The sequence below is a fragment of the Bombyx mandarina genome, chromosome 24 (genome assembly GCF_030267445.1).
Source record: "Bombyx mandarina strain Sakado chromosome 24, ASM3026744v2".
Taxonomy (NCBI): domain Eukaryota; kingdom Metazoa; phylum Arthropoda; class Insecta; order Lepidoptera; family Bombycidae; genus Bombyx; species Bombyx mandarina.
This window is the reverse complement of record NC_143230.1, coordinates 5,092,744-5,108,363: the sequence shown is the minus strand read 5'-3', so window position 1 is coordinate 5,108,363 and position 15,620 is coordinate 5,092,744. Positions and strand designations below refer to the sequence as shown.

The following is a 15,620-nucleotide window of genomic DNA, read 5'->3' as shown; positions in this document are numbered from 1 at the left end:
GAGCTGATTCATGGGTTAGGTTGCACGGCGAACTCTTTGTCGAGTTCGACGAGTACGGTTACCGGGGTCCCTAAGCCTGCTCCTAGTGTTAGAGCTGAAGGCGTCTAATGCAAAGGTTATTGGATCTGATGGATCCGTAAGGACGTGTCTAGGGCGTCGACGGTGACTGCCTCCTGCGTGATCAGGATTCGGGGAGTAGTCAGCGGCGGCAACGATAAGGCGATTATCATGACGCATAGCCTTATCGAAGTACCGTTCCGACGCTGACTTCATGTATTTCTGGATAGATTCGAGGCCCAGGTCGTCGTGTAGGTCAACGTTCCTCACGAACCACGGAGCTCCGACGGCTAACCTGCAAAAGCGGGATTGTAGAGATTGGAGGGTGTCTATATGTGTGCGGGCCGCGTGAGCGAACACCACACTCGCATAAGTCATGACGGGCCTAATGCAAGTTTTGTAAAGTGTCACCTTGTTCCGAAGGGACATTTTACTCCGCTTACAGATCATGGGGTAGGTGTACGCATGTGCTAGCTTATACAGAGTATTTCGTGCTAGAAATTTCTTCTTTGGCAATGTCTTTATGTAATTATTTCTGTCAAAAAGGAAAAGGATAGTAAACATCTAGGATTTTTACTCCGTCTCTCTTTTTACAAGTATAAGAGTTAATACAAGTGAATAGTGCAAACATTTTCTTCATAAATTTCGACATTATTCACACCACGGATCACAAACATTGTTTGCCGCCGGAATTTGATTTAGAAGATTTAAGAGCTATCGTTTCTCGTCCCCAGACGCAAAGCACAAACGTTATCGGATAGAAAAAAAAACGATTGGTCAAATTCAAATGAATTTTTTCTTTTGTGAAATAATCCTTTGCGTTCTCGAGATCCACGTACAGCGCGTAATGGAACGTGACTAGAATTTCGAACGCTAAACAAGATGGCTGCCGAATATTTCGGCGGTAAAAATAAAAATTTTCATATATACAAACAATATACAACCTCTTTTCTTTCTAAAACAAATACTCGAGACAAATAGCACAGATAATTTAAGATCTGGTTTGTTCACGATATATTTCGAGAATATCGTGACTCAGCAGTCGTATGATGTGTAAACACGAATAAGGGACAATTTATTCTGTACGGAGTAAAAAATAAATCAGAATATATTGTGTTTTAATATCAATATAAAATTAAAACAAATGGAAAACATCTATACTTACTAATAACTAGTCAGGTCATAAGTATTGTCACACAGTAAAAACTTTTCTTTTAGAATGCTGGCTACAAAAAAGTTTATTGAATTCGAATTTCGTATTGTTCATGAAAATAAAAAATGTATACTTTTAGAATTTTACTCATTTTTAAATATGGAGTGGACGCTTAAAGAAGACCGTGTTGCAGTTATTGCGTTGCATCGTTGCGGTTACACGCCAATTCAAATTTTTAACATACTGAAAAATTTGAATATAACCAAAAGATTCGTTTATCGTACCATCAAACGATACAATGAAGACTCTAGTGTAGATGACAGGTCAAGAAGTGGTCGCCCTCGGTCTGTTAGGACTCCAGCAGTGATAAAAGCTGTGAAGGCGCGAATTCAAAGAAATCCCAAACGTAAGCAGAAACTGTTGGCCCTTCAGATGGGGTTAAGCAGAACCACGGTGAAAAGGGTGTTAAATGAAGACTTAGGGCTTCGGGCATATCGAAGAAAAACAGGACTTCGTTTGAATGCTCGTCTAATGGACCTGAGACTGAAGAGATGCCGCGCTTTGTTGAAGCGGTACGCGGGAAAAAAATATCGGGAAATTCTTTTTTCGGATGAAAAATTTTTTACCGTAGAAGAGAGCTACAACAAACAAAATGATAAGGTGTACGCACACAGTAATAAAGAAGCGAGCAACCGTATTCCGCGTGTCCAACGAGGTCATTTTCCATCCTCGCTCATGATATGGTTGGGAGTTTCTTATTGGGGCTTAACAGAGGTACATTTTTGTGAGAAAGGTGTAAAAACGAATGCAATTGTGTATCAAAATACAGTACTGACGAAACTTGTGGAACCTGTTTCTCATACCATGTTCAATAACAGGCACTGGGTATTCCAACAAGATTCGGCGCCAGCTCATAGAGCGAAGAGCACACAAGACTGGCTGGAGGCGCGTGAAATCGACTTCATCCGGCACGAAGACTGGCCCTCCTCCAGTTCAGATTTGAATCCGTTAGATTACAAGATATGGCAACACTTAGAGGAAAAGGCGTGCTCAAAGCCTCATCCCAATTTGGAGTCACTCAAGACATTCTTGATTAAGGCAGCCGCCGATATTGACATGAACCTCGTTCGTGCTGCGATAGACGGATGGCCGCGCAGATTGAAGGCCTGTATTCAAAATCACGGAGGTCATTTTGAATAAACTTTAGTGTCATAAGAATCTATGTTTTGTTAAGATCATTTTGGTATATGAATGGTTACATAATGAATAAACTTGTTTCAATTATTTTACATTAAACATGTGACAGAATTTATGACCTGACTAGGTATTATAAAGCTGAAGAGTTTGTTTGTTTGAATGCGCTAATCTCAGGAACTACTGGTCCGATTTGAAAAATTATTTCACTGTTAGATAGCCCATTTATCGAGGAAGGCTATGGGCTATATAACATCACGCTAAGACAAATACAAGTGGAGCACCAATATAGAATGTTTTAAAATCGGGGTTATTTTTACCTTTTGACAGTTTCCGCTGTGTGCGCTGTAGAAAGGATTAAAGTTTTGCTAAAATAATGTATCACCGAATTGTTTCCCCTTTATATCAAAATATTATAAAATCAACATCTACATGTGAATGTAACATTAATTTTAAACATCAGGGCAGCCCTTACATATTATGCCCAGAAAAAACTAAAAAATCACATAGTCAACAAAAAGTTATTGAGTGCTAAAATAGGTATTTTCAAGTGATTGTTAACAAGATACCTTTGCTGTAAGCTGCGACTTGGCTTTGCTTCTGGCATCAGTATTGTCCATAAAATGACGATTAGCATGATCGTATGCCTGTTTAAGGATATTAAAAACGTACAAATTTATTCCTTGATCTGGTGGTACTTTATTTGAACTGGTGGTAGGACCTCTTATGAGTCCGCACGGGTAGGTACCACCACCCCGCCTATTTCTGCCGTGAAGCAGTAATGCGTTTCGGCTCGAAGGGCGGGGCAGCCGTTGTAACTATACTGAGACCTTAGAACTTATATCTCAAGGTGAGTGGCGCATTTACGTTGTAGATGTCTATGGGCTCCAGTAACCACTTAACACCAGGTGGGCTGTGAGCTCGTCTATCCATCTAAGCAATAAAAAAAAATTCCTCCAAAATTCCTACTCTTTTATTAAGCTTATCCACAATTCACAAGAAATTTAATTGTGGTTCACCGTGGCGTGACCCTTTGTTCGCAAATGATATCTTTGTCGTAACGTCAAGCCAGTATACTTGGGAATACTTAGTTTGGAGTTTCGCTGTAGTCTTTAGTAAGCATCATATAATTATGTTGTTTGGAAACTTCTAAGTGATGAGGTTAAGCGAACTACAAGGCTTTAGATGAGACTTTTTACATTAAAATATCTGTAAAATCTGTGATAGAGCTATGTGGATTAAAGACAAAGAAAATCCCATGCCTAAGCTCGCTGAGTTTCTCGCTGGATCTTCCCAGCGGGTCGCGATTCCGATCCGGTAGTAGATTTATTCGCGAAGCAATTGCTCTTGAGTTGTTAGGGCTCCCTCGGAGGCGCTCAGGCAGGTGTTAGCAAATCCCACCCCTCCTAGCTGAGCCTTTGCTCGCCCATCTGTCCTGGTGAAACTGGAAAGGCCTCAGGACCACCAGTAATTCTTCAATCATAAAAAAAGACAAAGAAAATCTTATTGACGCTAACGCTGCAGTTTACTATATCTGGAGAGCTGTTAAGGAAGTCTCAAATGCAGAATATCAACTGCCTACACTTCAAGCCAAGATAACCAATAGGACGGTACGTTCGCTAATATTTCGCTCGTTCTATGTCAGATTTTTTTTCAAATGAGTCACGGAAAATTTCACCATCAACGAAAACCTCTTTAAACCAAGGAATGGTTATTTAGAAATTAATATATATACGTTGAAATAATGATATTAGTTCAGTTTAATTATATCGTAATAGTTACTAAGTATTTTGACAGTCTTACAAATATAAAATACTTTCTCATCTTCCCAATCGTTACCTCATCGTCGAAGATCGTGACTCTTGTATAGTCTTCATACCGTTTAAGTTTTCCAACATCGATTGCCACATGAAATAAAAAAGTAATGATGGTTCGTCAACTCAACTGAATTATCCCATTACCCTTACCGCTTTATATCTTGAATGCCGTCGCCGACTTTCCCAAAATCCCTTAACCCAATTCAACCAAAATTACCGCCCCAAGTCCACCAACATTTGCCGAGCGACCTTCGGATACTCGGACAGGGCTTCACGAAGTTATTCATGACTGATAAGCTACCTGCCGTTATAAGGCAACGCCCGAAATAGAACTCGCAAACTGGGTCAGGAGGTTTCCCGTATGTATAGAGTTGGTTCGATATCGTTAACCTTGTCAGCACGTTGTAATCATGATATTTGTCGACTTGGCCCAACTTCCTTAAGTCTTTAAGGCTCCATACAGTTTAGGCTTGGCACGCTATAAATTAATGCGATAGGTATTCTGTTAGATAAAGTTTGGTATAAGTATGGTATTCAATTTGTCGTCTATTTTGGCACATGCCCAGTTTGTGTTTGGTATATATACAATCTTCACAAATGTTTAATGCTAGCATGGACATGAATGATGAAATGAACAAAATGAAAATTATTGTTGTCTTAAAGCACGATCTGGCAAAGGCACAGTGCATCTCGACTCAGACCATCAAAAGCCATTTGACCTAGTTTCGTGACACGTTACAAATTTGTCCAGCCTTACCGTTGTAACTTATTCGTAACAATTTGGCGGCTTCAGCGTTGTAATTTCCTAGGAATAGTGTGGCACCCAATATATTTTAATATTGGATGATTTTTAAATTCTTAGTGTCTTTTAAAGTCTGGCGCTCTAAGCCAAGTCTGTAATTAATAAGTAAATTTTTCAGGTAGTCAATTTAACGGTCATCATCATCATAGTCGGTTGCTCTTGGCAGAGCAGTTGTGATCATGTGGAATTCTTGCTTATTAAAGCCTTGACAGATGTTTTCCGTAGTTTGCGAACTGAGGCTTGACGCACGCACTCGTTAAGGGGGGTTTCAGTAAGATATTAAGGCATCGGAATCGCGACACACTGAGAAAATCCGGCGAGTAACTCAGTGGATTGTGCCTGTGGATTAAGTTGCACGACGAACCCTTCATCAAGTTCGATGACTATGGTGATTATCATAGAAAAAGTAGATTAGTGTTATTAGGGGTTTTTTTAAAGAAAAAGGGTGGTAGTTATGACAATATTCAAACAACGACGAATACGTCAGTCGCTCGCGACCAAAAAAACTTCCATGTATTTATGAAATGCCAGAAATAATATAATGAATATAAAAATTAATGGAGCCGGCTGCACGCACGAAAAAATATGACTCATGCGGCGTTACCTCGCTCTGAGGCGATGCATTCGCGTGGACAGCTGCTATACAATAATACAATTCAAAACACATTCATACTTGTAAAAAAACTATGTACATTGTAAAAAATAAAATAAAATTGACATAATTGTATTTATGCGTACAAATAAATGTAACTTGATCAATTCAATAGTGATTTCCATTTACCTCCTTCTCTATATCTATACAAAATAACTATCAAACAAATTAAATTAAAATTTTCTTCTGAAAAATGTATGTAACCGTTCCATCAGTATTTTCTTATGACGTTGTCACGTTCAACTATCGTCAGTAAACCGACTTTACAGACAACCGATTTTTTTTGATAAGTCTACGATTCACGAAAAATTACCAAAGTACTAAGAGTCTAAAATCCCGTAGCAGCTGTATATACCTGGCCTCACGCAGCAACGTTATCAGATTTCAAAGGTGTCCCAATCAAGAGTAAGTGTTTGCAGTCGGCCTTCGGATTCCTAGAACGGTTTCCGATTCAATTACCCGAACCACCTCTCCTCGGAAACGTATCTCAGGCAATGAAGCCTTTTTGCTTTTATTCCAGTGGTACGTATCGATTTTAAAGTTTATTATGGGACGGTGTGATTTTTAAGCGAACGAAACTACTGGGATATCGTAATGGTGATATATCCCTGTGGATATATCTAAAGACGTATCTAAAGATATAGATGTGAGAAAGCGGAAACGTCGTTACTTGCATTTTGGGCTAAACAACTTTTTACCATATTCTTGTATAAAAAAAATAGAAGGGCCTGGATCTTGTTTTCCTACGACTAAATCTTTTTTTTTTTTTATTTCATCTACCATTTTTCAACTTTCTATCTCTATAAATTTTTGTAGAGTTATGAATTTTTTAAATAGTTTGATGGTTCTGGCGTTATAGTTGGATTGTTTTAAGTTACGACAATTCCGCTTTCCTCCATCGAATTATTTTGTTTCGAATTACATGGTTTGCTTTTCTTCACATCGATTAAAAACAAATAAGTCAGATATTTATTTAAAAATAGCTGACCCGGCAGACTTCGTAGTGCCACAGTCGATAAATAAAAGACGTAAGCTTTTGTATAAAATAAACTTAAAACAAACGGAATCCGTCCGACGGGGGACACATCAACGGAAAAACAAAATTGTTATTTTTATTTAATTCTGAGCATTTTCATATTTCTCTACCTTTTAAACCTTCTCTGGACTTCCACCAAATTCCAATAATTCAAGAACAAAATTAGTCAAATCGGTCCAGCCGTTCTCGAGTTTTAGCGAGACTAACGAACAGCAATTCATTTATATATAAGGTATATAGAAGATGCCACTTAGTAAACAAGGGAACAAAGACAAATGAAAATCTTGATGTGTCATTACGATAGAACAATCATTGATTCGGATAATAATCGAATCGTGCGAGCACTTCTTCTTCTTCTTCCTAGCGTTTTACTGGTCTAGTTTTTGAAGTGAAAACTTCTTTAGAATCGTTGTGATTTCAAACCGGATACAACGGAAAAATCGACAGGTAAGAGACACAAATACAAAAATGTGTAGGATGAAGCCAGCAAAGAATGAGACAGAAATATATATACTATTTAATACAGCGCCATCTGTGAGATTTTTTAATACTAACGTGTGTATGAAAGCTCTTGTAGTGAATTTTAATTTAGGATTATACGTGAAATTAAAATATCAATTCACAGAGGGCGCTACCTTACAATTATTTACTAATGACAAAATTTTACATATACTTAAGACGTTTAGGATAATTGTATTTTAATTTTGGAAGGTTTCACTTCTACCACGTATGAATTGAACACATGTATTTTTCTTTTTATTATTGAAAGATTCCTGGTGGCCCGGAGGCCTTTCCAGCTTCACCAGGACAGGTGGGCGAGCAAAGGCTCAGCCAGGAGGGGTGGGATTTGCTAACAACCGCTCGAGCGCCTCCGAAGGAGACCTCAAGGAGAACTCAAGAGCAATTGCTTCGCGAATAAATCTACTACCGGATCGGAATCGCGACCCACTGAGAAGATCCGGTGAGAAACTCAGTGGACTATGTCTGAGGGTTAATTTAGTCGTCGAGCCCTTCGTCAGAAGCGACGCGTTCGACGAGAACGATGACCGGTGCTTGAGGTACCTAAAAGAACCGTTAGTGGATCGGGAGGGTCCGAAATGACGTGTTTGGGGGGACGTTGACAGCTTTCCATTCTGTCCGCTGGATCGGGAATGCTTGTATGTCACTCACGAAAGAGGTGATGGGAAATTACCTATCCTAAGCCACAGCACTACCAAACATTTCCATTTTGACTACCACAGCACATTAAAGGATCTGATCGAACGTAATATCCAACTAAAATCTATAGAAAGCAAATACGTCTTAACATTTCATGACGATTATGACGTCAAAGAGTAATAGAATATTCTCGAAGCACTTTCTAATGCATCAACGTTAAGGTCGACCTTCTGTGGCGCAATCGATAATACAAACTAATCACTTTCATGTTCATTATAAACGCAGCCTTCGCTTGTATACCAGAATAAAGTGCTCGAAGGTTAGAAAATTGTTTTGAATTTATTATTATTATTAGTCTGTTTGTTATTTTAATTTTGTTTTAATTTTTCATCTACTAGCTATTATCGAGTAATTCATTGTTAGAATATAACTCAATGTTTAACTTGAATATACTGTTTTTAGATGTCTACGGGCTCCAGTTACCACTTAACACATGGTGAGCTGTGACCTTGTCCACCCATCTAAGCAATAAAAAAAAATGATTAAAGGATTCATCCGAAAACAGGGGACGGGGTGGACGAGCTCACAACCCACTTTGTTGTTAAATGGTTACCATAGACATCTACAACGTAAATGCGCCACACACCTTGAGATATAAGTTCTAAGGTCTCAGTATAGTTACAACGGCTGCGCCACCCTCCAAGCCGAAACGCATTACTGCTCCACGGCAGGAATAGGCAGGGTGGTGGTACCTACCCGGGCGGACTCACAAGTCCTCCTCCTCGTTCTCCAACCCCTACCACCAGTAAATACATTGCGTTATCTTCTGCTTGTCAAACATCAATAGCAGTACATAGCGTATTTGTCTCCCGAAACTATACTCTTTCTCTCGTGAATTAGTAAAGAACATCCCATCGAAGCACGCCCGTGAATACAAAGCTTATGCCAGTCTTATTTCTAATTTTTTTAATCACTAATTAATTTCCAATACCAGTTTAATATGTGATAAGGTAGAATTCTAAAATTGGTATCTACTTCAATTATATATTATGTTTCAAAGGTATTTTAAGTCTTTTGTAAATTGCTTATTTTTATATATGTGTAAAGAAGTAAATTTTTTAATAATTATTATTATATTTCATTTTGTATTAATTGTATGTATATTTACGGATATATGTATGTACCTATGTTTATGTGTATGTGCATATGTATGTGTACATGTACACCGCGCATAATTCGTTTCCAAATGATTCTTGTCCACCTGATGGTTGTCTGGAAGAGATCGCTCTTTGCGATAAGACCGGCAATTGTACTTTTTTTGTATTTAATGTATCGCACTGTTTACTTGTTTTTTTGTGTACAATAAAGAATACTCTCTCTCTCTCTCTCTCTTTTTCTCTCTCTCTCTCTCTCTCTCTAATTCCAAAACATTTCATAATCAAACAAAAGTTGACATTAACATATACCGTGCACTGTTGATAGACTTCAGCTCGTTAGCCGGCTCTCTGGATCGTGGAGAGCTCCCGAGACGAGTGTCCGCTGTCTTTGTCAGCTCTAAGACACTGCCGATACACTCCGTAGCAAACTAGACTCACTTGACATCTATCAGTGACACGGTTCGTGAGAGTCGAGACATTTTGCACTTAGCTCTTGTACTCAATATCATTAGAAGGACGGTTCATTTTTTTAAATATTTTTTTTATTACTGGAGCCCATAAACATCTACGACTTAAATGCGCCACCCACCTTGAGATATCAACTCTAAGGTCTCAGTATAGTTACAACGGCTGCCCCGCTCTTCAAACCGAAACGCATTACTGCTTTATGGCAGAAATAGGCAGGGTGGTGGCCCACCCGCACGGACTCACAAGACGTCCTACCACCAGTAGTTACGCAAATTAAAATTTGCGGGTTTGATTTTTATTACACGATGTTATTCCTTCACCGTGGAAGTAAATCGTGAACATTTGTTGAGTACGTATTTCATTAGAAAAATTGGTACCCGCCTGAGATTCGAACACCGGTGCATCGCTCAACACGAATGCACCGGACGTCTTATCCTTTAGGCCACGACGACTTTACCTAGTTTATTGTAACAGAATATTGTTACGCTGGTAAGAGTGACGCCATCTATCGCCGAATAGTCGAGCGAATATCGAAGGATCTGACTGAGACCTTAGAACTCATATTTCAAGGTGGTTGGCAGCATTTACGTTGTAGATATTTATGGGCTCCGGTAACCATTTAACACCAGGTGGGCTGTGAGCTCGTCCTATCTATGCAATAAAAATAATTTAAAAAAATTAATATGTTCAGATTTTATTTTTCATAAAACTGATTATTTATCCACAATACTCACTTCAGAAGTCCATGGTCGATCTTAAGCACGTATTATGTGTAATTTTTATTAATATTTTCTTGTAAGTGTTCACGGGTATTGCAGTCGGCCGTGTCTGTGTGTTTTTTAGGCCCACCTTACTAATTGGGTGGTGCAATGACCTCCGAACAGTGGCCGGTAGGAGCTGGATGAGGAGAGCCTAAGATCGGGTTCAGTGGTGTGGGTTGGGAGAGGCCTATGTCCAGCAGTGGACGACTGTGGGCTAATGACGATGATGATGATGATCACGTGTGTGTGTTTGTGTGTCGTTAATGTTGATCGCATGAACGAAGGCTGCGTTTGAATCAGTTTCAAAGCGCGAGCTTAAAAGAAAACCCCGAATTTAATATCGATACTAATATTATAAAGCTGAAGAGTTTGTTTGTTTGAACGCGCTAATCTCAGGAACTACTGGTCCGATTTTAAAAATTATTTCAGTGTTAGATAGCCCATTTATTGAGGAGGGCCATAGGCTATATATAACATCATGAGACCAACACAAGTGGAGCACCAATAAAGAATGTTTCAAAATATTTTCACTTTCTACGTAAATGAAGTGGGGGGTAAAAGTTAGCGTTATGCCAAAGAAACTATTCCACGCGGACGGAGTCGCCGGCAAAAGCTAGTATTAAATATTTTACGCAATTCATGACAGGTCGTTAACCTTACCTGCGCTAAAACAAACCTATAAATAACGACCGGTTTGTAACCGAAGAAAATCGATAACCAACCCACTGGAAGCTATTTCCATCCTCTCGAGCGGTCGTTAATAAATTCGCTGGGACGAGGAGAAGCCGTTTGGATGTATGACGGACCGGACAATGCGATTTGATTAATTTTCTCGTCAAAACATCAAGGTCCTGACAGTTTAAATGTTTATAAATAAATAAGTATATTGTTGTATATATTATTATAATATGTAATGTTTACTGTATGCAGTAGTTTGGAGTTGTCGTGGCGTAAAGGATAAGACGTCCGGTGCATTCGTAAGTATGTAGCGATGCACCGGTGTTCGAATCCTGCAGGCGGGTACCAATTTTTCTAATGAAATACGTACTTATCAAATGTTCACGATCGACTTCCACGGTGAAGGAATATTATCATCGTGTAATGAAAATCAAACCCGCAAAATTATAATTTGCGTAATTACTGGTGGTAGGACCTCTTGTGAGTTCGCACGGGTAGGTACCACCGCCTCGCCTATTTCTGCCGTGAAGCAGTAATGCGTTTCGGTTTGAAGGGCGGGGCAGCCGTTGTAACTATACTGAGACCTTAGAACGCATATCTCAAGGTACGTGGCGGCATTTACGCTGTATATGTCTATGGGCTCCAGTAACCACTTAACACCAGGTGGGCTGTGAGCTCGTCCACACAAGCAATAAAAAAAATGCACTAGGTTTGTGTTCCTAATTCTTCTTTCCTTCTGCGGGCCCACTGGAAGAGATCTCAACATGAAATAAGTAGTGCCCTTGTACTCTGTATCCTTATTGTCGTGTTTCTTCTAACAGCTGTGTGTACAAAATATATTAAATAAATAAATAAGAATAAAGTGAACACTAAAAAGCTGTTGTACTTATTCATCACTTTTAACCTAAAAAGAAAACAAACAGCGTAATATATTATAACAAGGTATTTGGTTTAAGGGACATCTATATATTAATACGTGAAGGAAAAACTTTGTATCCCTTTTTACGAAAATTGCGCGGACGGAGGAGTAGTATGAAATTTTCCACACTTATAGAGAATATAGAGAAGGAGTGCACAATGATAATATTTTTTTTAAATAATGCATAAAAGATAACACCAATAAAGAAAACATTACACACACTACATGCTATGTATTTGACGCACACACGCATGCATACTATTTATTGTCAAACTTTTGTTCTTGACGTCTGTGATCAAATTGAGAATAGATTAAATATTGTTTGTCTTTATTAATATTTTTTTGTAGTGTAGCCTTGGCGAAATTTGTGATTATAGAAGTATAAAATACAATCATAATAGTGTACAAACTTACAATTCCAATTAATTATAGTCGAATTTCGACTACTGCGGGACCTCTAGTACATATTTATAATTAAATGTGTGTTTTATTTGGGATCATCATCAACAGTTCGATATTTTCAATTCAAGTTCAATTAAGTTTACTCCATTCAAATAGCCAAAGAAGTTAGTCTGTTATGATATTTTTTTCCAAATTTTAAACGGCTCACCTGTGAAATTCCAAAAATGTCCCTTAAACCAAAATATGAATGTGTTGGGATTGGGAAATGGGATGGGTGAATATCACCCTTCGATATATAATCGGAACTAGATGATGACCGAGCTTTGCTCTGTTTTTTTTTTGTTGCCCTCAATTAAGAAAAATAGTAGGTATTATTATTCGCCAATAGATGTCGGGAAGAGTTGATTATTGAAAGCACGAATAAAACAACATTTTCTAAAAATAAATCGTAGCTAGATCGATTTATCGCCCCCGAAATCCCCTGTATAATAAATTTTGTGAAAATCGTTGGAGCCGTTTCCGAGATTCCGATTATATACATATATATTAATATACAAGAATTGCTCGTTTAAAGGTATAAGATAATACGAAAAAGCGTTCGTTCATTTGACCTTTATTCGTGACGTAATCGACCGATCTAATTTGCTAAGTGACGAAATGGTATATGTTTGGCTGAAAGACGTCCACCGTTCAAGGTTGTCGTGACTGACCCAGCGACTACCGCGACCTTCACCACCGATCGCCAGTTCAAATTAAGCGCGGTTGAAGAAGAAAAAGCTTTCTCTTTTATTATTTAGTAATTACCATGAGGTCACCATTATCGGATTGCGAATATTGGAAGCAATTTTACGGTTTTTGATTTGTTATACAATTTTCGGTATGTAATTATTTCCAGCTACCTCCGTTGCACGACAAAATGAATTGAACGCGAAATTCAATAAGTGTAATTGATAAATACGATGTGCCTTTAAATTTCTTTATAAAATTTATTGGAGTAACCGTAAAGGATTGGAAAAGCGCCTACGAGTATTTTAAAACTAAATTTCTAATATAACACCTCCATAGAATATTTTACCCAATGCCAAAATTTTATGAATAATGTAAGCAATTCGTGTATTTTGTAACTTTCTCTATCAGCGAAAACCGTATGGAGACCACTTGCATGGCTCGGAAGAAATAACTGAAAGAACAGACTAAAGCACTCTTAATTTTATACTACACGACCCGCCCCTCGAAACTGTAATTGATTGTTGATTTCTTCACTATTTAATGGATATTATTATAAATATAAACCTTCCTCTTCAATCACTCTATCTATTAAAAAAACCGCATCAAAATCCGTTGCGTAGTTTTAATGATTTAAGCATACAGGATATGGGGACAGAGAAAGCGACTTTGTTTTATACTATGTAGTGAAGTGATGATAGCTAAAGATACCAACACAATTTACGTGTATGTTTGAAATAAATATCATAATTTTTAAATCATGTGTTTCTTTTAAACTTTCACTCCAGAGAATTCGATTAATGGTAGAGTTATGAATAAAAAAAAATTTGTTTGACTTCTGTGAAACTATATAAATTTGCTAATAGCAATATCGTAAAAGTTCCTGATGTATTATTTACACGAAGCAAAGTTCTTTGAAAAATATTTATCTGTTCTCCATAGTTTCTTTACAGTACCGTTTTAGTGAGTGTTTGATCTCTTCTCCCAAAATTATTTATGTATATGAAGTCTTTACTACAGCAAATGGCAATCTTAACTTATGCCTAATGCAACTTTCTTTAGACATGGATCTTGGCCTCAGATAAGATATCTTCATTCCTCCCAATCTTCTGCTATCTCTTGCCAACTGTTGGCCTGAAAATTCGTCAAGACTGTCAATATTGAACTAATTTAAAATCAAATATTTTTCGCAGAAGAGAAGAACAAAGAAGGCGTAAAGTCAGAAGAACAGGCAGCCACTAAAATCCAGGCAGCGTTCCGTGGACACAGGACAAGGAAATCAATGAGCATGAAGGCGGCCAAGCAGGAACCTTGCAAACCCGAGCCCGTGCCAACCAAGGCTGAGCTGGAAGCAGAGTTTAAATCTGATGATAAAGGTAAGTTTTATTTTACTAACGTATTTCACTAACTAATTTTACTAACGGCCGTCTGGTGTAGTGGTATGTGACATGGTCACTACACAAGGGGGTCGCGGGTTCGAATACCGTCAAGGGAAGATATTTGTATGATAAATATAAAATGTATTTTCCAGGGTTATGGATGTTTATTAAATATATGTATGTGTATAATAAAAATCTTACATTTATTTCCGTTATCTGGTACCTGTAATACAAGTTCTTTACGAACTTAGCACGGGACCAGTTAACGTGGCGTGATTGTTAGTAAATATTTAAAATATATATACAGAAAACGTACATAGACGAGTTACACGGAAATGGCATTGGATTAGTCACACATTAAGAAAGCCCAATACCCACCTAACCAAGAGACAACTGACCTGGAAAGACTGTCTGGCAGACGGAAGAAAGGCCATCCCAGAACAACTAGGAATCGCTCGGTGGTGCAGGAATTGGGCATTCTGGGCATGAAGTGAGTGGAGCTAGAACAGACTGCTCAAGACTAATGCAAATGGAAGAATTTGATTCGATCCCTATACCCCAACAGAGGGTAATAGGATAGGAAGAAGAAGAAGAATAAGAGATAGACGAGTGTGATTACAACTACTAAAAGTATTCTTTAAAAGAATCCTCAACCTTGTCACTTTTTTTCGGGCCTCCAAACGGCATCTCCTACGAGGTTGCTGCGGGTGAGGGGACGCGCCCAATATATGGAACTCAATGGTCGAAGATGGTAGAGGCCCATCAACTAAACGACTGAGATAGCTGTTACTGGCATTGTTGTTGACATGCACGCGTGTGGGCTTACGATACCCCTACACTGAGCTAAGCCGGTTAGCGATTGCTGCTTCTTCTGTGAATATCTTGGTGGAGTTGTACGACACGATAGGATGTTTCTAGTCTAAGCCACCAGACAACTAAATTGCATTGCTATGTGTCTCCATTGTTGGGAGTTAAATGCATAATCGGGAATGAATCACGCAGTCATCTGGGTGCTTAGTGCGAGTTTTTTAACGTTCTCGATCGCGTAAAAGTTAACTCAAATTTGTATGAAGTTGGAACGTTTGCCACTTGGGGCACTGTTCCAACTGCATACAAAATTGAGTTAAGTTTTACGCTATGGAGAACTTTAAAAAACTCGCACTAAGTATACTGGTCCCAAACTAGGATTCAGTAGCAATTAGAGATGAATCAACACACGTCAGGTTAATTATATAGAGGTTGTTTCAATCAGTATCAAAAC

The 15,620-nt window shown here is 38.4% G+C and overlaps 1 protein-coding gene across 1 annotated transcript in view; it reads left to right on the top strand.

The window, feature by feature from the left end:
* The window catches only part of LOC114246690 (uncharacterized), a 120,693-nt gene that overhangs the window by 68,596 nt on the left and 36,477 nt on the right, over window positions 1–15,620 (top strand). The window contains exon 3 of the mRNA XM_028179360.2: window positions 14,174–14,356. Within this exon, the coding sequence (XP_028035161.2) occupies window positions 14,174–14,356 (183 nt within the window). The remainder of the gene's footprint in view (window positions 1–14,173; window positions 14,357–15,620) is intronic.